This window comes from Danio rerio, chromosome 7 (assembly GCF_052040795.2).
Source record: "Danio rerio strain M-AB ecotype USA chromosome 7, GRCz13ab, whole genome shotgun sequence".
Classification (NCBI taxonomy): Eukaryota; Metazoa; Chordata; class Actinopteri; order Cypriniformes; family Danionidae; genus Danio; species Danio rerio.
The window spans coordinates 13,949,101-13,970,762 of record NC_141027.1 but is presented as its reverse complement, the minus strand read 5'-3'; the positions used below and the strand labels follow the sequence as shown (position 1 = coordinate 13,970,762).

Sequence of the window (21,662 nt, the reverse complement as noted above, 5' to 3'; positions counted from 1 at the left end):
ACCTACCTAGGGAGGTGTTTTTCAGGCATGTCCCACCGGGAGGAGAACTCGGGAAAGACCCAGGACTCACTGGAGGGACTATGTCTCTCAGCTGGCCTGGGAACGCCTCGGTATCCCCCCGGAGGAGCTGGAGGAAGTGTCTGGGGAGAGGGAAGTCTGCGGTTCTCTGCCCCCGCGACCAGGCCCCGGAAAAGCGGCAGAAAATTAATGAATGAACTCTCATACGATGCAATTTCAATCATCCCACTCTTTTTAATCCACTCTTTCATTTCTGGCATTCTGGGACACATCCAATCACGTAGTATCATTCTAGCAGCTGTAATTAGTCCAATCTTAAGAAGAATAAAGGAATTTTTACATATATTAGGTATCACTAGTTTGTCACCCAGAAGGCATAGCCGTAGCTCTACAGGTAACTCACAGTTTAGCCACTCCACCATTATTTTTAAAATTTTACACCAGAATGGGTAAACTAGACAACATTCCCAGATCCTGTGTAAATACGCACCCTCTTCTTTATTGCATTTCCAACACTGATTATTTACAGTTAGTTCCATACTATAGAGTCTGGATTGTGTGTAGTAGTATCTATTTATTATTCATGCCTTGATTTTTAATTTAATTAGGACAGTAAGGTCTGACTTTGCTAAGACAAAAGTCTTGTCAAACAGAAATAATGTACAGTATAGAATATAAAGTCATGCTGTAGTGGAAAAAAAAAGTTATATTCAATGCAATGACTCAAATAACTTATTAATAAAGTCACCTGGAAGGGCAAAGAAAGCGTTCTTGCAGGACTCCCACAGTTCATTAAGATTTTAATCAGCTCTCTCACGCCCCCATACTGAATGAAAACCCCAAACCATGATTTGTCCTTCACCAAACATGACTGATTTTTGTGAGATTCTTGGGTTCATGCGGGTTCCAGTAGGTCTTGATTGATGGATGATTGGGATGCAGTCCAACACATGATTCTTCTGAAAAATCGACCTTCTTCCACTTTTCCAAATGATCAACTAGAAGTCAAGTTATTATTTTTTGCTCTTACAACTGGGACCAGCAATAAGACTTTTGTCATGTAGTGCAGTCATTTATTCCGGTCTTTTTGTAAACTAGTCCAGTTTTGGGATATTCTAAGATGTCCATTTGATTTTCACAGACAGCCCAAATTTTGCTTTGTTTAGTTGTCTATTAGATGTCTATTAGACTTCTTTTAAATACCAAAATTGCTTGCTGAGTTATTATTCTGCTACATTATTTAATCAAAACATTACAATCTCTGCATGATGAATTTACAGCAAATTATTTAATGTTAATACAAAAAAATGCCTTATATCTTACCAAACCAGGTCTAAGTCCTCCTGGTAACGCAGTGATGAACTGCAATAATTCAATGAAGCCCGAGTCATTTACCCACAGCATCAGCCATTCACAGCTCATCCCACCAGCAATACGACCTAAATCCCTTCAGTGGAGAAGAAACATATTTGACTGAATGTTATTAAAATTGAAAGCAATAGAATTGCAAAAAAACAGCATGCATGAATAATGATGTTCAGTTCCAGACTGTGATGATGCTGTTCTATAACAGGGTTTCGCAAAGTCCCAATTGATAGTTTTCACGTCGTCACACCAATAGGGAAAATCCCTCCCTGGGGGGCAAAAAAATGAACGCCAAGTCATTGGCTGAGTGATTTCTCTCTATTTTTAATCTGAAAGCCTGATAACTGTTGTGCAATAAAATACAGCATTACTAACTAATGAAGAGACACCGCTGGGCTTTGCTTCAACAGAATTCCCTCATAGAAGAACGGAGAATTGTATGGATTTGTGCCGAATGTCAGCTTCATTGACAGAATCATTTCAATCATCAGAATCATTTGTATGCATTTTATACATCTATTCTAATTTACAGGTTAAGTGCAATTAGAGTATAAATTGAAATGCAACGTCAAAGTAAAAATAGCAAAAATGAAGGAATGGATTTTCCCTACCTGCAAATATTAATCTAAGCAAAACAAACCAACACCACATAAAAAATCAGACACTAACGCTCTATAAAGCTGTCAATATAATGACTAAATCGCTGAGTAATATCCATAAGATAGATAAAAACATTGGCGAATTGTAGTTCTGACAGGTACACAAGGGTTTTAAATGACTGAAAAGCAGCTGCGGGTGCAATGTATGGATCGCAAGTACCCACAATTTACAGTTTGTGATTATTTATCTGTTTTGTTCTATTGATATGTGATCCACATATCCGTAGCTTGAAACAGATGGAAATATGACTGGATTGTGCAGTGTTTTAATGGAGATCTTAGTGTAGATCTCATTATAATTGAAAGGTCCAAATCTATAACTAAACAGGCACATAAATATATATAAAAAATTAAATGTATTTTAAATTTAATAATACATTAATAACAAGTACAAATGTGTAAATTTAAGAGGTTAATTTAAGTGTCAGCTATTTTTATTAAAAAACACAACCAGAGGTAAGTCCCCAGCAGGCACAGGGCATTGGCATATCCCAATGTCGTGGGGACGTTGGATTTTGTTTGGAAATAAAAATCTGGTTGACAACAGGTTCCAACATCAGGCCGACGTCAATGTCCAACGTCCAACCTAAAGTCAACCTAAAAGCAACTAAATTTCAACATCTAATCATGTTACAACTTGACATTGTGTGGACGTCACCACTATGACATCTATCAGATGTTAGATTTTGGTCACTTTCCAACACAACCTAAAATCAACACAATATCACTATAATTTGACATCGCTATTGGCCGTTTATCTTAGACGCTGGCTAGACATTGAATTTTGGTCCCCTGACATCATGGTCTAAGTCTAACCTAATATTAACGTCTTGAGATGTTGTGTGCCTGCTGGGTCATAAGTAACAAGGGGCATAAATACAGAGCAGTCTACTGTGAGAAATTGCACTGTCAGTTTTACATTTGTTGACTACCCTGCTGAAAAAAAGCTTGGTTAGATGGATTTAACAAGGGGATAGATTGCTTTTTTGAAGAGGGTTTTGGCCACTTCCAAGGTGGTCAGGCTAGGAGACCAGCTGGAATGACCAGGCAAAACCAGCTTTGTCTAGCTTAAACTAGCTAAAACCAGCCTGAAAGTTACTAAAACTATCTTGAAAATGGACAAACCCCCTCTAAAACGAGCCTGATAAACCAGAACCAGCCAACTATCTCAGGCCTATTTAAGCTGTTGTTGTTGTATAAATAGCAAAAGTGAAGGAATGGATTTTTCCCTACCAGCAAATGTTAATCTAAGCAAAACAAACCAACACCATCTAAAAAATCTAACACTAACACTCTAACACACGTCTAATCATGTTACATCTTGACATTGTGTGGACGTTACCACTATGACATCTATCAGACGTGTTATAATGTTGTGCCTGTTGGGTCATAAGTAACATTGGGCAATATTACACTGCAGTCTAATGTGAGAAATAGTGCTGTCAGTATTACATTTGCTTACTAACCTGCTGAAAAAACAGCTAAAACCATCTTAAGCTGGCTGCATGATTTTAACAAGGGGATGAATTGTTTTTGGAGGGGTTTCAGACTAGGAGACCAACTGGAATGACCAGGCAAAACCAGCCTGAAAGTGACTAAAACCATTCTGAAAATGGAGAAACCCCCTCTAAAACCAGCCTGATCAACCAGAACCAGCCAACTATCTCAGGCCCATTTAAGCTGTTGTTGTTGTATAAATAGCAAAAGTAAAGGAATGGATTTTTCCCTACCAGCAAAAGTTAATCTAAGCAAAACAAACCAACACCATATAAAAACTCAGACACTAACACTCTAGCATACGTCGTGGGGATGTTGGATTTTGTTTAGAAATAAAAATCGAGTTGACGTCAGAACCCGTCAGGCTGATGTCAATATCCAACATCCAACCTAAAATCAACTAAATATCAACATCTAATCATGTTACATTATGACGTTGTGTGGACATTACCACTATGACATCTATCACACGTGTTATAATGTTGTGCCTGTTGGGTCATAAGTAACATTGGGCAATATTACACTGCAGTCTAATGTGAGAAATGGTGCTGTCAGTATTACATTTGCTTACTAACCTGGTGAAAAAAACGGCTTAAACCATATTAAGCTGGCTGGATGATTTTAACATGGGAATGGATTGTTTATTGGAGGGGTTTCAGACAAGGAGACCAACTGGAATGACCAGGCAAACCAGCCTGAAAGTGACTAAAACCATCCTGAAAATGGAGAAACCCGTCTAAAACCAGCCTGATCAACCAGACCCAGCAGGCTTATTTAAGCTGTATTTTTTTTTTTTTTGCAAACTTTTGCTTCTTTTTACTATAATCACACAGAACAGTTTTGTGCTGAATTGGGGCTGAATTACTGTATACCTCTCTGTTTAATCATCTTTGAAAATATTTTACATTATTTTAATCTCTTACACACTGTAAAAAATCTTGCTGTGTTTAAGTTTTTAGATTTTTTTTCTAGTCATCTCAATTTACATCAATCAAACTGACTAAAAATAAGTTCGGTTAACCTTTGTGCAGCTTAAAAAAATGTAGTTGAAACCTGGTGAACTTATTACAATAATATAAAAAGAACCAAATGATTTGTTGTCTTGACTATTTGTCATTACATTTGTTTCAGTGTGCACAATTACAGTAGTGCTCTTAAATACAAAATGGAGGTGGTCCGGATTGAATTCTCCACAGGTCTGGGGGACTTTGAGAAACCCTGTTCTGTAGTATATCAAACTACATCTGCTGCTAGTCTGAGAGTCAACAAACATAAAGTATAATAATGCTTGATATCACTTACAGTATTGACTCTCTTGTGATGTTTACAGTCCGCTGAATTATCTTGAACAGCATTTGAGCCTGTTGTGTCAAATACAACAAGTGAGTCTGAGAAACTAGATCGTCCTCAAGGTAGTATCTGATACACTTTTGGCTGAGACAAAGTCTCTTTAATGTGGGTGATAACTAATTCATATTGCCTGGTGGAGGCTATTGTACCGCATTAAGATCAATTTGCTTGATGGCAGTTGAGGGGCTCGGATTATTAATTTGCTGAAAGGTTCTTTCATAGCATGACAAAGAATCCACCAAAGAATTTGAGATCTGCTTTGTCTGGCAAGCGCAGTACAGGGCACTGAATGTAATGTACATTGTGCAAACACTGAATGGCCAATGCTTCCATGGTTTCTTGGTCATGCTTATGTGCAGTTTAGGGGAAATTAAGAAATATATGAGAAATCAAACAATCATATATGTTCATTTGCAATTATCATTAACAATAAGGAGCTCCACGATTAACAATTGTGGAGCTGTGCATTAGTGGATTTGCTCTTCAGTGTTTGGACTTTCAGCAGTGAAATTTAAACCAGACACAGTCTACACTGTAAAAGGCTATAGAAATAAACATTAATCGAATAAAGTCTGTCACTGAACAGCATTGGCTGAAGACTTAAGGCTGATTTATACTTTCGCCTGACAACATGAATCACCACTGAGTGCGCGTGCACCTCACGAAATGGACGAGGCTTTTACACTTGACACGTTCGTAGTTAAGATATTCTTTAAAATGACAGGGGGGAGTCCCACCGTAAAAATCAAACAAGTAAGCATACACAGCAAACTCATTAGTGTAATTTAGAGTAAAGTGCTGAAATTCTAGAGTTAGATAAATATAAAATAACCCTCTGAGTGTTAAAAGATGATTTGCCTCCTTGTCATGCAGACTTACAATTATCTAACGCTAATACAGTGTTGACTATTACATCCGGGAGTTTATGCAGCAATAGCCCTGGAGGATTTTCTCAGACGCCATTTTCTTTTGCCACGAGGAGCATTGAGAAGAAGCAACTGGCGAGTAAAATTACTTGTTATGCTTGTATATAGACATTTGATATCCAAATCGTTATAAATATCTCACAAAATAGCCTCATTTTTCATCTTTATTTTGTTTGTACTAGCTATGTTACATTAAAACTAAAGAAAATAAAGCTGTATTAAAACTGCTCCTTTTGGTTTAAAATACGAAAAAATACGGTCTGTGACTGTTTTGAATTGTTTTCCTTAAACATTAACCGAATAGTTAATAAAGTGTTGCCGATGTTAAACAAGATATGTTTTTTATTTCTGTGCGGTGTTGAAAATTTGATCTAAGAGTGTTAACACATAACACTGAGTGGTGTTCATATGATCCTCTGTGGTGTTAATATTTTACACCATAAGAGTTTGCTAATTAACACTCTCTGAGTGTTGATAATGTTAGCTCTTTCAAACGTGTTATTTTAACACTTTTATAGTGGTTCCCATATAAACTCTGAGGGAGTGTTATTATAAACTCAAAGGTATTTAAATCTACTATGTAAAACTTGTAGTTTAGAAGTTGGAAGTTTACGGAACTATGTCATTACTATTGTTCAATATTTTTTAAGGTCCCACTTTATATTAAGTGTCCCTAACTACTATGTACTCACATAAAAAAAATACAATATACTTACTGTGTTTATAATGTATTTGAGAACACTTGAGTTGGAATAGAGGTTTGGTTATAGACAGGTTTGGTGGCATGGGTAGGTTTAAGGGTGGGTTAAGGTGTAAGGGATGGTCAATAATGTACTTGCAAAAGTTAATTACAGATGTAATTACATACAGGTATTTAATCAAGCATAATTACACCGTAAATACATGTATTTACACAATAAGTACATTGTAACATACTATTAATTCCTATGTAAATACATATTAGTTAAGGCCGCTTAATATAAAGTGGGACCTTTTTAAAATATTTTTATAAATTATTTTAATGATTATGAAGATTTTTTATAATCATTCAAGACTTTTTAAATCAAACTTTGATACATCATTTGCTTTTTTTCATATCCCGGACAGTTCTTCCTATTAAAGTTGATATTAACATATTAATGACAACAGAACATGGGTTGCTCTACAAATATATTATTTATTATGGCAAGAATAAAAGCAAACAAAAGGTACACTTACTAAATAATACTAACATTTTTTTTTTTTGATTTAGCTCGCTCCACAATCCACACATTACTGTCTGGCTGTATTTCGTGTCCTCTTCTTGTATTCTAAGACAGGGGTGCCCAAACTTTTTCTTATGAAGGGACAAAAACTAAACTTGATTGAGGCTAGTGGGCCAAGGATACACATAGTTTCCATGGGTAATTTCCTCATTTATTTAATATTTTAATATGACAAGAATACATTGCTTTATATTAACTAATACAGTAAAAAACGATACATTTATAACTGAATTACACTAGTTTTTGTCTTGATTTGCTTATTGATGTCTACTACATAGTACTTTATCTGTCGAGAGACAGTATTTACATTTTAAAAACTCAGATTCATTTACAACATTTAATTGAAACGTTTAATTTCAGTTAGCTTTTTTTGTAGCTCAGCAATAAAACTAACAAAAACGGTTATGTCAAATTAGAAACGAAGTCCTCTGTGTTAAAGGCATTCACCCCAATGCTCTCTCTCCTCTCATCAAAGCCTATAAAAATAGGCCATCAGTATATCGTAAACTTATAGGTTTAAATATTCCTTTCCAGTCATCAAAGAGAACATTTGTTCCTTTTCACTTTGTAACTATTAAATTGCTTTAAATTCAAAATGAATGGTGAAAAAACCTATTTTGGTAATTGTGTATTGAAACCACCTGGGTCTCCATTTTTGCCATGGCGTCTCTTTTTGGCTTTAACAAATTTGCCCCTCAAGTTATTCCAAACATTTATAAAAACTGGTCTCACTTTATTTTGATGGTCCCTTTAACATATTTTTTTGAATTTAGGTTACATTGCATTTACATGCCAACTAATTCTCAATAGGTCATAATTATAGGTCTGGGTTCGCGTTATGGTTAGTGTAAGTTGACATGTACTTGCAAAGTTTCTGTCAGTTGAAGAAATGTCTGTTGAAGAAGCAGTAACAGTATAAAGCAAAGAGTCTACTAATACTCAAATGAGAAGCGACTGGCATGTAGTTGCAGTGCAACTTTTAGTTGAACAATGTGCAATAGTGAACGTCAAAATGAAGTCTTACCCAAAAACTTTCTTCCTTTCCCACAAAATTCTTGCCATTTCTAGCCAAGAATTATTGGCCATCTGGTTATCCCTATGATCACACATGGATCATAAAGATGTCTGTACAGTCGTACCTGTTTCAGACAAAATCTCTTCAAAGTGATTCATACTCAAATGAAATGCGGCGACGCATGAACTGTTCACTCGAGTTTCAAAAAATATTGTACACTCGGCCAACCGAAATCATGTTACGCGCACCCAAAGCAAATCTCCACTAACTTCACAATGACGTCACAGTCGCCGCGCACTTAAGCAAACTAGCGGATGCATCAAGTATAAATCAGCCTTCATATAGAAAAATGTATGCTTTTGTACATGTTGTGCAACAGCTAGGCTTTACTCCACACAGTTCTAATGTGCATTCTGACAGATAATTCTCATTTCTTAAAAAGACATGCAAAAAATCTACAATAGAATCACATCGATTAAAAATATTGCTTACTTTAAATATTCTAAAAAGTCCTTGATGTGCAGCAAAAATGTGACTATGCCTCAACATTACGTGATTGGAGCCAGCCGATCAATTTGAGAGCTCACTATTTCCAAATGCTGCTTTATTTTTTACTAAATAATTTAGTTATTCATATTTAATTAAGTAAATGACGTCTCAGAGGTGTCCTCTGTGCTCAAGCCATGCATTATATATGAACCAAAAAAGATCTACAATGGTTTCCCAGGGTTTATTGCAAAAGTCATTCATTATATATGAAAAAAGAGCTACAGTGGTTTCCCCCGTTGCATTTTTAAAAATATATATATTTTACTGGTAATTTAAGACATGTCCAAGAAAGTCTGGATTTCTAAATCACATTAGAGCTTTATTTCCAAATTATTAATGTCATTTTTTATAAATTTGCACGTTTTGATGGACATGTGGCCGGTGACAGTGTGTGAGCAAGAAAAAAGCAAGCTTGCCAAGAGAAAAAGTATGAAATTAGGGTTGTACCTGTTGATGAGACCAGGGCATATGCTTTAACAGAGATATATGTTGAAGAACTGCCTCGCCATCTAGATCTGACATTATTTTCTTCAAGGAGACGAATGGTACAAGGCATTGCAGCTGCTGGGTTACATTTGCAGAAATGCGTTCCAGAGCCTTAAAACAAACAGTGTGCCGTTTGATTTTCCAAATCAGATCTAATGCACGAGTACAAATGCTGACTGATTTGTAAAAACATACCTGTTGGAGAGCAAAATGGACCATCGCTCGATGAGCAGGACGCAGATTAGACAGCAGGGAACTCCAACAATGACAATCAAGTGGAGTTTCAGATACGAGTAAGTTTTTCAAGAAAACAGGGTCCAGACCCGGAAACAATGGCTTCAATCTGCAGAGCGTGTTGGCACTGAACTAAACAGGATTGAAACTGTAAATACAAGACCCTGGCTGTGTTTACACCTGGGATTAAGATGCATTTTCAATAAACCGATAATAAGTTTAGATGACAATAAATACTGGTGTAAAAGCATAGCAGTGTTGGGTAAATTACTAAGATTATAAGTAAGTTACTAATTAAATTAAGTTACTTTTCGAATTTATTTGACTGAATCAAACAACTATACAATTAATTAAATCAACATGCATATAAAAAGTGTAGTGCAAATATTTATAGCCCTTTATTAACCATAGTCTGTTAAACAAACAAAAACAGTTGGACGTGATGACGTCAGTAATATGCAAATTGACATATGACGTCATTTAGCGACATTTAGAGACTTCTTGAACAGAGTTTATCGCCTTTTAATTTAAAATATTTGGTTTTCATATTTCTCAAAATTATTTGACGTGTTTAACATCTTCTTATGTAGCGCTTTGGGTTTAAGAAAAGTGCTTTACAAATAAAAATCATTATTATTATTGTTACGACAGAAGTTTAGTTATTATTGCAAATTGCATGTCTTTTTCTTTGTCCCGCCTTCTTTTAGTTTTTCTGTTATCCCATAGGCTCCCATGCCGGCATGATCCCGTGTTCTGATTGGCTGCTGGTCTCGGAGGCCTGTATAAAACGGAGCTTCCAGCAGGGTTCGGGGAGCTCATTTGTGCTGCGTTCGGTGCTGGGAGTGGTGCTCCTGGATTTCCCTTACCCCTTTGGCCGACGACCAACAATCAATTTTGTACTATTGTTCATACGTTAACCTATTTTGAGAGTTTGAGCGTGTAGGGGTGGCCTGCCTATTTATTTGATTACTTTTGACTATGTTTACGTTTGGGGAAAAAGGTAAGCTTCCTGTATTTTTCTTTAAATAGTAATAGGTAATTTAGTGCATTTACTTTATAGATTCTTCTGTTTGTTATTTTGGCCTGTGGTCATCCTGAAGAGATGCTCATTTATATTTACTAAATTTTAATAAATCTGCTGGGTTAAATCTATTCATATACTCTCAACTGAGTGTGTGAGTGTGGTTTTCGACCGAAGGGAATCTTTTGCATTAAGTTTTTGTTTTGTTTGGGAAATCCACCACCCCAACATATTTGTTTTCTTCGTTTATTATGCCCATGTTGTTTTCCCCTAGACTTGGGGCGTAATATTATTATTATTATTATTGTTATTATAATTATAGTAATCCATTGATTGATTTTTTTTTTCAGAATAAATGTGATTTAATTGCAGTAACTAGTTCCTTTTTTAACTATTTACACCCAACACTGGTGCTCAGAGAGTGAAGGATCTCTATGAAATCTAAACTCAAGTGACCTAAAGAGACGCATTTAAATTCATGTTAATAGCAGGAGGAAACAATGATGCATCTCAGCTGAAAATGTGGGATCGGATCACTGAAAATGCATGTTAATGCCAAGTGGAAACAGGGCCTCACTTTAGAGAAGTATCACAAATAGAGTGGTATACTGCTTACATTTGTTGCTTCTGCTATTTTGTTGAGTATCTGAAATGCCTGCATTCAAAGAAATGGGAAAGGGCATTACAATACAGGTCAAATCAAGCAAAATACTTTCACTCTCCATTTATAATATCATTCTGTCAGTGTTTTCAGACTTGACTTTAGCACAGTGGACTCTTTTCATAGCCTGTGTTTCCACACTTTTAGGGTTTCTTCACATCAGTAAACACTACAAATCCCAATTCAGGCTCTAAGGCAGCCTTTAATGTTTCTCTTGACAAACTGTTTTTGTCAAGTTAAATGAATCCTATTAGAAGATGCAACATAATTCTCAGGAGTCCCCAGAATGTGTCTGTGAAGTTCCAGCTCAAAATGCCTCACTGATTTTATTATACAATGTTTAAAGGGGTGGAAGAAGAAAAAAGTGTTTTATAAGTGTCTCCTTAAATGCAAATGAGCCACTCCTTTCCTGTAGTGAAGGTGGAGCCAAAAACATGCACTGTAACAAATGCGAGGCTCCACACAATTCCTTCATGCTGTCCCAACACAAATTGATTTAAGTGAACTTTATCGTTTTTACAAACTTGAGTTGGTTGAACATAAAAATTAAGTTGTCCCATAAACATTAAGAATTGAGTTGTTTCAACTTATTTTAAATAGGTAGTTTGAACAAGAAGAGTTTGTGAGTGTGCACTTTAAACGCTTTGTCAGTTTAAACGAGAGCCGTGGAACCAGACCAGATGTCTTGCGGCGCAGGAATACATTTCTGAATAAAACGTGATAGCAGTCAGTAACTCTGGTGTACTTTGAATTGGAGCAAGCGTCAGTACAGCGCTTCGAGTCGCGACGTTAATTCAGAACAACATATCTGTAGATATGTTTCCATCCAAAAATACTGGATTATCGCATAAAAGATGTGAGAATAAAGCAGTGACTTTTACCAAACAGATCTAAACACGAGAACAGATCTACTCCAACAAGTCAAAGAGAACAAAATCGTCACTTTTCTGATTATCTGGTGCCAAATATCAACAGTAAAAACTGAATTTGCTGTGGTAGAAGAAGCTGCGTGATTCTTTTCTTCATCGAATTGAATGAAAAACTTGTGCCTCAGAAGGCAATCCTGACATACAGTGAACGCGCAGTGGCGTTTGGAGGCGTGAGACACGGAGCAGAGGCGATTTTGATTCTGGAGGTAATTAATAATAAAATAACACTAATACTGAAATGGTTAAGGTGTTTTAGAATGACCAAAACAACATTTCAGATGTTTTACGTTGATCTCTTATACCAAAATCACATGACTTTTTTAAATGCGCATACAGGAGTTTGTTCGGTAAAAGTGTTTCCATCACAGTTTCTCTCAGTTATGCACAGTTTTTATGCGCATTTTCAAAATGTATGCGCATCTTGGCGTTTTCATCAACCGTTTTTTTTATGCGCATATCCAAATGTGCAAAATATAGATGGATAGAAACCTAGCTTGTGATTTCCTCATTCTTATTGAGCACCGATACAGCCAGTGCTCACAACTGTTACACATGCTGAAGGCATGACCAGTGCTTTCTGCATGTGTGTTTTATTCGCAGTCTGTGCGTTCTTCATCTGCATAACGGTCCTCAGAGCAGGTTTACCAGCATGGCAGAACAAATTGAAGATGTGCTGTCCTTCAGCTTGCATTAGAAAACAGTCAGTTTACTGTTAGGAAACCCACATCAGGCAAGTCTCATGTACAGTATGGGAGACTTTTTCAGGCGTCATAGACGCAAATGTAAAAAAAAATAATAATACCTCAAAGTTTTCCCCTATAGCAGTCAGAGGACTACAACATCAGGTTTAAGGCAGTACTCATGTCTAAAACTCACATTCAGCCTACAATCCTTGCACAACCTACAATTTTATCTGGTATCTCTCTCTTTTGGTAGTGCCCAATTTAAACATGAGATTTTTTGAAACCAGATCTAAAACAGTTGGGTAGAAAATGTTTCTAAGCGGGCAGGGGGTGACTAAAGGATGGATATATGGCGGGAGCAGTCGGGTGCGGAATAAAACCTTGCGGAAGCGGGACTAAAAAAATGAGTCGCACACAGACCTCTAGTTTAAACTCCTGATTTGCATTTTCTAAGCGCACCGATAAGAAAGCACATGAATATTTTACTGGAATAAAATATGCTTTTTCAAATACTCAAAAGTTTCTTACTTTGTGCTGAGAATGTATTTGTTCAAACAACAGCATTGCAAGAAAGAAACTTAGAGTCAGAAAGCATTATGTGACCCATTTTTAAAGATGTGAATTTTACATCCATACATATAATTCTGCATTCTGTTCATATCTGTGAACTAAATTGGACTGAAAATTATTTACAGTTTACTTCTGAATATTGCATAGCCCTGCATTGTAGTTCTCCTACCTGCGCAGGTGGAAAAGTTGGCATATCCGGTAGAGTTACCAGATCCAGCAACTTGTTTGAGGACAGCGGTTCCAAAAATGAAGCACCCATTTGTGGCAGCATACCATGCAGTGAGCCCATTAATGAAACTGATAGGATACTGGCATTTAGAGATTTAAGAGCTGTCCCAAGCCAGTGTGACAACTGTGTGTAAAGGAAACTTACATTAAAAACACTTTCAAAATACTGTACTTCATGTTAACTCAAAAATGAAGGCTTACTCTGCCATTTGCGCTGACATGTCCCTCTGATACACATTGAGCCAGCTGCTGCCACAGGGCGGGTGAGAGATTTGACGAAGACAAAAGGTGTTGTAAGTCTTCAGAGTTCACGTAACATATAAGACCTCCTAACCTATTGTGAGAAACATTGTATTTGGTCAAAACTCAATATGTAAAGGTCAAATGTTATTGAACTTGTGCTTGTACCTCATTATGTTGTCGCCAGTCAGGTTCTTTCCCCTGCCGAAGACGGTACGAAGTACATGGCGCCCCCTTGTGGCATCCAGACTGCTGTTCCCCAACATCTCCATTAACGGCATGAGCTGTAGGTCAAACATTCTGATGCTACTTTTAGAAATTCTTCAAAAATGTCATTGTCTTGACTTGTGCAAACCTTTTATCTGAAATAATTTTGTATTCTCAAAGTTTGAACCTAAACACATATAAAATCAACTTAAACAATTTTCTCTGGGTCTGGCAGGAGCACTTTTAATAAAATCATAAATCATTGAATCAGATTATACCATTAGCATCTCACTCCAAAAAAGTTTTTAATATTTAAACTTGTCTACTCTGTAGTTACTCTGTGTACTAAAGGCAGAGAGAAAACTATCGATTAAAAATGCATGTTTTTTATCATTGTACCTGCTGCAGCCATGGTATGGCAGCAAAGTTTCTTGATTGTTACACCAGAATGAATTCCTATCGACCTAAAAATATTGACTCTTTATTTTCCATCAGTCTACATACACTACGTAACTACAGAAGAGTCAAGCTTCAAATAGGAAAATTAAGGCAAATTTGTGAGTGAGATGCTAATGGTCTAATCTGGTTCAATGATTTACGCTAAGCTAAGCTAAAAGTCTTTTCTCTAGACCAGGTGATTGGTTGAAGGGATTCAAAACGGTAAAACTCAAATATTTAGAGAACATGCCCACACTACCTGACAAAAGTCTTGTTGTTGATGCTAGTTATAAAAGCAATAATAATAACTACACTTCTATTTAAACATTTGGAAAAGTGGCAGAAGGTCTGATTTTTCAGATGAATCATCTGTTGAACTGCATCCCAATCATCACAAATACTGCAGAAAACCTACTGGAACCAGCATGGACCCAAGAATCTCATAAAAATCAGTCAACTTTGGTTAAGGGAAAATCATGGTTTGGGGTTACATTCAGTAAGTGGGCGTGCAAGAGATCTGCAGAGTGGATGGCAACATCAACAGCCTGAAGACACTTGTGCTGTCCATTACATTACAAACCACAGAAGAGGGCAAATTCATCAGCAGGATAGCGCTCCTCCTCATACTTCAGCCTCCACATCAAAGCTCCTGAAAGTACAGAAGGTCAAAGTGCTCCAGGATTGGCCAGCCCAGTCACCAGACATGAACATTATTGAGCATCTCTGGGGTTAGATGAAGGAGGAGGCATTGAAGATGAATCCAAAGAATCTTGATGAACTCCAGATGACTTTATTAATAGGTTATTTGAGTCATTGCAGAGCATTATTAATTCTTTTTCCATTGCAGCATGACTTTATAGTCTATATTGGACATAATTTCTGTTAAGTCACAAGACTTTTGTCCAAGCAAATTCAGACCTTACTGTCCTAATTAAATAATTAAAAATCAAGGCATGATCTTATTTTATTTTGGTAAAATAAGCGTAATCTAGAGGCCTTTACCTTTCATATAAGCCACTTCTGATACCAAATGATCAACTAGAAGTCAAGTTACTATTTGTTGTTCCTAAAACTTAGATAGGTGACAAGACTTTTGTCAGGTAGTGTATATTGTACATTGTTGACAGATGAAGAAACAGTTTATATCATCTACAGCAAAGTGGGCGATAATCTAAAGCATTACCATTGTTCCTTACCTGCTGTGATGTGAGTTGCTGAAAGTGACTGACTGGGAGATGTGGAAGAAGAGGTTGAATGGAGCTGAGGAAATATGGAGGCCACGAAGGGACTTCTCCAGCAACACTGGACTGCAGCAGGCGTTTTACGAAGGCTTGCTTTTGTAGAGACTTCATCTCAGAGCTGTGATCGCTTATGGCCAGCAGTCTGGTGAACATGAATGTGAATCATTAGCATATACAGTTTAAGTCAGAATTATTAGCCCTCCTGAATTATTAGCCCCCCTGAATTATTAGCCCTCTTGAATATTTTTTTCCCCGATTTCTGTTTAACGGAGGGAAGATTTTTTTCAACACATTTCTAAACATAATAGTTTTAATAACTCATTTCTAATAACCGATTTATTTTATCTTTGTCATGATGACAGTAAATAATATTTTATTATCTATTATTTAAGACACTAGTATTCAGCTTAAAGTGACATTTAAAGGCTTAACTTCGTTAATTAGGCAAGTTAGGATAATTTGGCATGTCATTGTATAACAATGGTTTGTTTTGTAATCAAAAAAACCTAAGGGGGCTAATAATATTGACCTTAAATTAAAAAAAAAATCAAAAACTGCTTTTATTCTAGCCGAAATAAAACAAATAAGACTTTCTCTAGAAGAAAAAATATTATCAGACATACTGTGAAAATTTCCTTGCTTTGTTAAACATCCTTTGGGAAAAAAATAAATAAAATAAAATAAAAAATAATAATAATAAAAATCACAAGAGGGTGAATAATTTTGACTTCAACTCTACATCACATGGAGAATAACCTAATGTGGAGACTGATGAAGTGTTAGTAAGATCCACTTACACACTTTCATTGACCATGAGAGAGGCGGGGAAGGTCATGATGTCAGAGACGGACATGTATGGTATAAACTGGGAGAGGTCGATGAAAAGCTCAGGTGTGACTCGGGGAAACTTGTGGATGAAAGCAGCGGTCATACTTTCCATGGCCTCTTGTTCCTTTGGAGAGGCCTGTGAAGGAAACAAGTTATGCAAATAACCTGCTGTTTAAAATCTCCTTTGGGAGGCTAAGACTATTGCACAAACCTATCTATCTAAAAGGTATGAAGCCAGTGCAGGGCCATTACTCTTGGGTGAACTATACCTTTAACATACAAACAGAAAATATGGGAACTACGTACACAATATTAAGAACTAAATTATTTTCTAAATCAAAAGACTAGCGTCAAATGTCTGTGCTTAACCTCTTTAGAACCAAGCAACAGCTTGAACGTTGTTGTTGAGCCTTTTCTAAAATTATATGCAAGTTTATCATTATAATATCAAACATGTTTCAGCCTTTCTAGAGTTCTTCCTTGGAATTAGCATGTTCTAGCTTTCTTTTTTTGCCCCAGGTGAATCTCAAACTGCCTATAATATTGCCTATATAATATTCAGGTCTGGACTCTGTGGAGGCCATTTCATCACTGCCTTTGTTTCCTCAGCTGTTTTTCTCTCCAAATAAGATTTTGTTGCATTAGCAGTGTGTTTGGGATTATTATCAGGCTGAAAAAATTTTTACAAATTAGATGTTCTGTTTACCTGTATAGTTTCCACGTGAAGTTGATCCCAGCTCTGATGAACATGGGACAGAAATCTTTTCACAGCATCTTTCTCTGCGGACAGAACCACACTGCGAATGCTCTCTCTGGGCATTTGTAGATACTCCTAAAGCAATTGAATATTGACATTAGATATTGACAAACGTATCATATCATTATCATAACATATTAATTATAACATGGAAAGTGCTATGAATATTGTTAATATGTTCTGTTTATATTGAGCTTAACTCAAGGGCTTTTAAATTTGGTCATGCAGCATGAAGCAAAAGAGTGTGCAAAACAATGTAAAGAACTGTTTCATATATATATATATATATATATATATATATATATATATATATATATATATATATATATATATATATATATATATATATATATATATATATATATATATATATATATATATATATATATTTATTTATTTTAAAAAATATATATTTTTAAGGGATGGTTCACCCAAAAATGAACATTCAGTCAGACATTCAGTGTTGAACACAAAAAAAAGGTATTCTGAAGAATGTTAGAAACCTGAAGCTATTGCTATATATTGCTATTATTGAAAAACAAACAGTAAGCCAATTGTTACCAGTATTCAGGGGTCACCACAGTGGAATGAACTGCCAACTATTCTAGAATATGTTTTACTCAGCGGATGCCCTTCCAGCTGCAACCCAGTAGTGGGAAACAGCCCTACACTCTTGCATTCACATGCACACACATACACTACGGCCACACTATGCAACCACATCAGGGTGTCAGAATCCACTTTTGCTATTTTATGGATGGAAAAATTCGCTTTTCACCGTGGTACATGGTCTAACAGGGTTGAGCTTACTCTCTTAATGAGTTAAAGGTGTGTTTTGAGAATAAACCAATCAGAGTCTTATCTCCCATTCCCTTTAAGAGTCAGTTGCGTCGTGCCATGGCACATTTGCTATGTACATGGACTGAACGCTTCACTAGAGAGAAAACAGTTAAAGAGAGCATCTGCAGCGCGAGAATGAGAGATGAGCCTCCTCATTCTTTACTTTCACTTTCACTCTCATGGATAAGGAAATGTGTTGTACGCACAGAGATCCATTAGCCTATACATAATTAATTTAGTTTGTTAAGAGCAAAGATTTGTTTCAAAACTATTTCTAAATTCAGTTCTAATTTCCAGCAAACAAATAAATGAACAATAATATCGAAGTGTGTTCAAAAAACTGAGTTATATCCAAACACACATGCCCCATATGGTCTAAAACCTGACAGGTGGGCAAATCTAAGCTTGTTTTTAATGAAACAAATAAAAATATGGATATAATAAGTAATACTGCTAATAATAATAACATTATACAAAAGCAAATTGTTATGAATAAATAAACTGAAATAAACTGAAAAAGCCCAACGAGATGAAGAAGGCATGAAGGCGGTGGTTTTATAATAAGGCCCATTATGTTGAGAAATTGGAGAAATTTTCAGAAATTGGATGAGAAAATATTCAGGGGGGCTAATAATTCAGGAGGGCTGATAATTCTTGACTGTATCATCCAGATACACCTTTATATTTAACAAAAATACTCCCTAGCCAGGAGATTTTTATATTTACCTCTCTTCACCGTCAAAAACCTTCCAAACCTCTTGAGCTTAACTCGCTAGATAACTGAGCGTTGGGAAGAATGAATTATACCTGCATTAAAAATCTTAACGCGGAAGAGTTTCCCTCCCTCTGAATGAGGTCCCACAGGACAGGCTGCTGAGGAGAAAAAGCCTTTTGAAATTGAATGCGTCAAACTGTGCATGATAATATAACACAACACTAGCAAATGCACTGTAAAAAAATAAAACTGTTAATTAACAGTTATCCATTTATTTACGGTAGTGAGTTGCTATATGGGACCTTGATCTCTGCTCTGTTGACTATAAAGTTGAAAATTCAACTCTCCAGTTTAACAAATTGACGTTTATTGACATTTTAGTCATCTGAATAAATATCATGTTTAATAAATCATATATATTGAACTAAATCTGCAAAACAACAGAAAATGTACTGGCAGCTTATTAAAAGGATTTTGTAGTACCATAATATCCAACACCAACCCAGAGAATATATCACTTTAAACCAAAGAGCGTATAGGAGGGTTTGGAGGGGTGGGGGTTATATAGTGGTTCATAGGTTCATTGTGAATGTGTGTTTGCGCCAAAAATATTAATTCCTCTGCTGAAAAAAAAACTGTTTAAACCAGCCTAGACTGGTTGGCTGGTTTTCAGGTGGTCAACAAGCCTGACTTTAGAGGGCTTTTGGTCATTTCAGTCTGGTTTCCAGCCTTTTCCAGCCCGGTCTTAGCTGGTCAGGGTGGGAGAAGACCAGCTTAAACCAGCTTGACTTGCCTAGCCAGAACCAAATATGGCCAGCTTAAACCAGAGTAGTCAAGCTGGTTTTAGCTGGTCATTTTCCAGCCTGACCAGCTAAGACCTGGCTGGAAATGGTCCAAAAATAAAACCAGGCTTGTCAACCAGCTAAAACCAGCCAACTAGCTGGTTTAAGCTGTTTTTTCAGTAGGGTAAGAAGAAACCAGCAAATCTACAGCACCAACAAACAGTCTAAGTGTTCACAAAACATGTTTCTTGTAAAATAGGCATGTACAGTAGGTTGAAGTTAAACAAACAAACAAACAAAAAAACTAATAATACGTACAGTTTTTTTATGGTCATCCATTAATCGGTGCAGGATTGCAAACCTGCCACCGTTTAGTTAACATCGCAAAAGTCATTGAGAACCACTCAATATTCCTTAAATCACTGAAAACATAATAAGTATCAATAAATTAGATGTAATTAAATTAAATAAATAAATTTGGTTTACTGAGGCATTCCCTGAGGCATATTAGCTTCTTTCACACAGTGATACCAGTAATTATCCTGAAACTTTCCTGAACGACTTTACTGGTAAACAACAACAACAACAACAACAAAAACAGTGATCACACAGACAAGGGCATTCTGGAAAAGACCGTTCACGCATCTATTTCAAACACCGGTAAATTCTGACATCATCAGAAACTCTACACGGCTGAGCTTGTATTTCTAAACATAGAAGGGGTCAGGCTTTTGTTGATGGTTTCACTTGTATTTAAAGCTTTGTCCCAGAGACATCCCAAAGCAGAAGTGAGAACCACAGCTAAATGTTTACACATTTGGCCACATTAAAATTCTGTGGAAAAGTAAGTATTGTGAACAAGTTATATGAAAACATATGGAGGAACACTTTCACATGTCGAGATGTACACATGACTGTGTGCTTGCGCTCACTGGAGCATAGGAGCTGGCGCTCACGTGCACACGTCAAAGAACTGAAGTAGAGCTTGAAGGTAAACAACAGTTTATCGATATTTTTTATACAGTTGCCATTAAGAAGAAACATAGAAACGTATTCTGACTAACATCCAATAGCTAAATGTGTCTGGAAAAATATTCAAAGGCGGAGGTGAATACGGCTGAATGTTCTGATTAGCTGGAGTAGACGTCTCACGTCAGCGCACTCTAAACATGAACGCACTCTTTCTGTCAATTCTGGTTGTTGCTAGATCATATACGATTGCGGCCGGAAGTTAATGATAATTATTTAAATTATTTATTAAATTTCCCATTTATTGTATTTTATTGACGTCAGTCATGTAAAAACAGTGGTTGTACTGAGTATTATTTATGCTATCTATTAAATTACCCAATAAATTGTTTTTTTTAAGGCCTACCCCCACCCCAAACCTAAACCCAACCATCACAGTACTGTAAAAACATGAACTATTGTTAAACAGTATAATAAAAAATGCTGCTATATTAATGTGCATGTCGCAATTCCGGCTGGCCGCATATCCAATCTAGATTACATCGACTGATTTTCCTTCTGCATTCACACAGCGCAGCATTCCAGCAAATTACCGGGAATGTTATAACTTTTCTTTCCAGAAAAGTAATGGAACAAATTTACCGGTATTTTCAAAAACACATGATCCCTTTACAAAAAATTATTTTTTGAAAAGGTCTGTATGTGGGGGCTAATGCCACATTGTGCCTGACCATAGATATAAACACTAGATATCGCATAGGGACCCTGAGCATGCGTCAACAGCGCCGCCACATTGGTACAGTGCTCCCAGGACAAACGTCATTCAACTGCACTAGTCAAGACAGTGTTATTACATGAAGATGAGGGACTTTAGCGATGTCTACGGGTGTAGTAACGAGCAAACAAAGAAAACAAAGCACAAAAGCAGAAAATTTCATAGGTAAGATTACGTTTTTGTTTACGTTTTGTATTTTCTGAACTTTTATGCTACACAGGTATCGTTATTAATGATAACAGTCACTTACTGCATTTACCATAAGGCAAAGTAGCTCCAACTCACACTAAACACTCGGCTTATGCTAGTTTTGTTGAATAAAATCAGCAAACAATGCAAAAGAAATATGACAACGAGATGCTGCGCTGCCAGAAACTTATATTATTGTCAGCTAAGTGAAGGAGTCGTTCATAA

At 36.4% G+C, this 21,662-nt stretch overlaps 1 protein-coding gene across 3 annotated transcripts in view; it reads right to left on the bottom strand.

Moving 5' to 3' along the window:
- The window catches only part of LOC100004499 (stereocilin), a 78,590-nt gene that overhangs the window by 28,859 nt on the left and 28,069 nt on the right, over positions 1 to 21,662 (bottom strand). For 2 of the 3 annotated variants that reach the window (XM_087260593.1, XM_087260594.1), the window contains 12 exons: positions 18,815 to 18,877; positions 17,117 to 17,242; positions 16,380 to 16,546; positions 15,538 to 15,724; positions 13,865 to 13,980; positions 13,658 to 13,790; positions 13,398 to 13,580; positions 11,002 to 11,040; positions 9,326 to 9,496; positions 9,092 to 9,241; positions 4,842 to 4,900; positions 1,342 to 1,465 (listed from right to left, as the gene is read on the bottom strand). In XM_087260593.1, coding sequence (XP_087116719.1) covers positions 1,342 to 1,465; positions 4,842 to 4,900; positions 9,092 to 9,241; positions 9,326 to 9,496; positions 11,002 to 11,040; positions 13,398 to 13,580; positions 13,658 to 13,790; positions 13,865 to 13,980; positions 15,538 to 15,724; positions 16,380 to 16,546; positions 17,117 to 17,242; positions 18,815 to 18,877 — 1,518 coding nt within the window. Of the gene's footprint in view, positions 1 to 1,341; positions 1,466 to 4,841; positions 4,901 to 9,091; positions 9,242 to 9,325; positions 9,497 to 11,001; positions 11,041 to 13,397; positions 13,581 to 13,657; positions 13,791 to 13,864; positions 13,981 to 15,537; positions 15,725 to 16,379; positions 16,547 to 17,116; positions 17,243 to 18,814; positions 18,881 to 21,662 lie in introns of all 3 variants that reach the window. The other variant, XM_087260592.1, reaches the window with a different exon arrangement.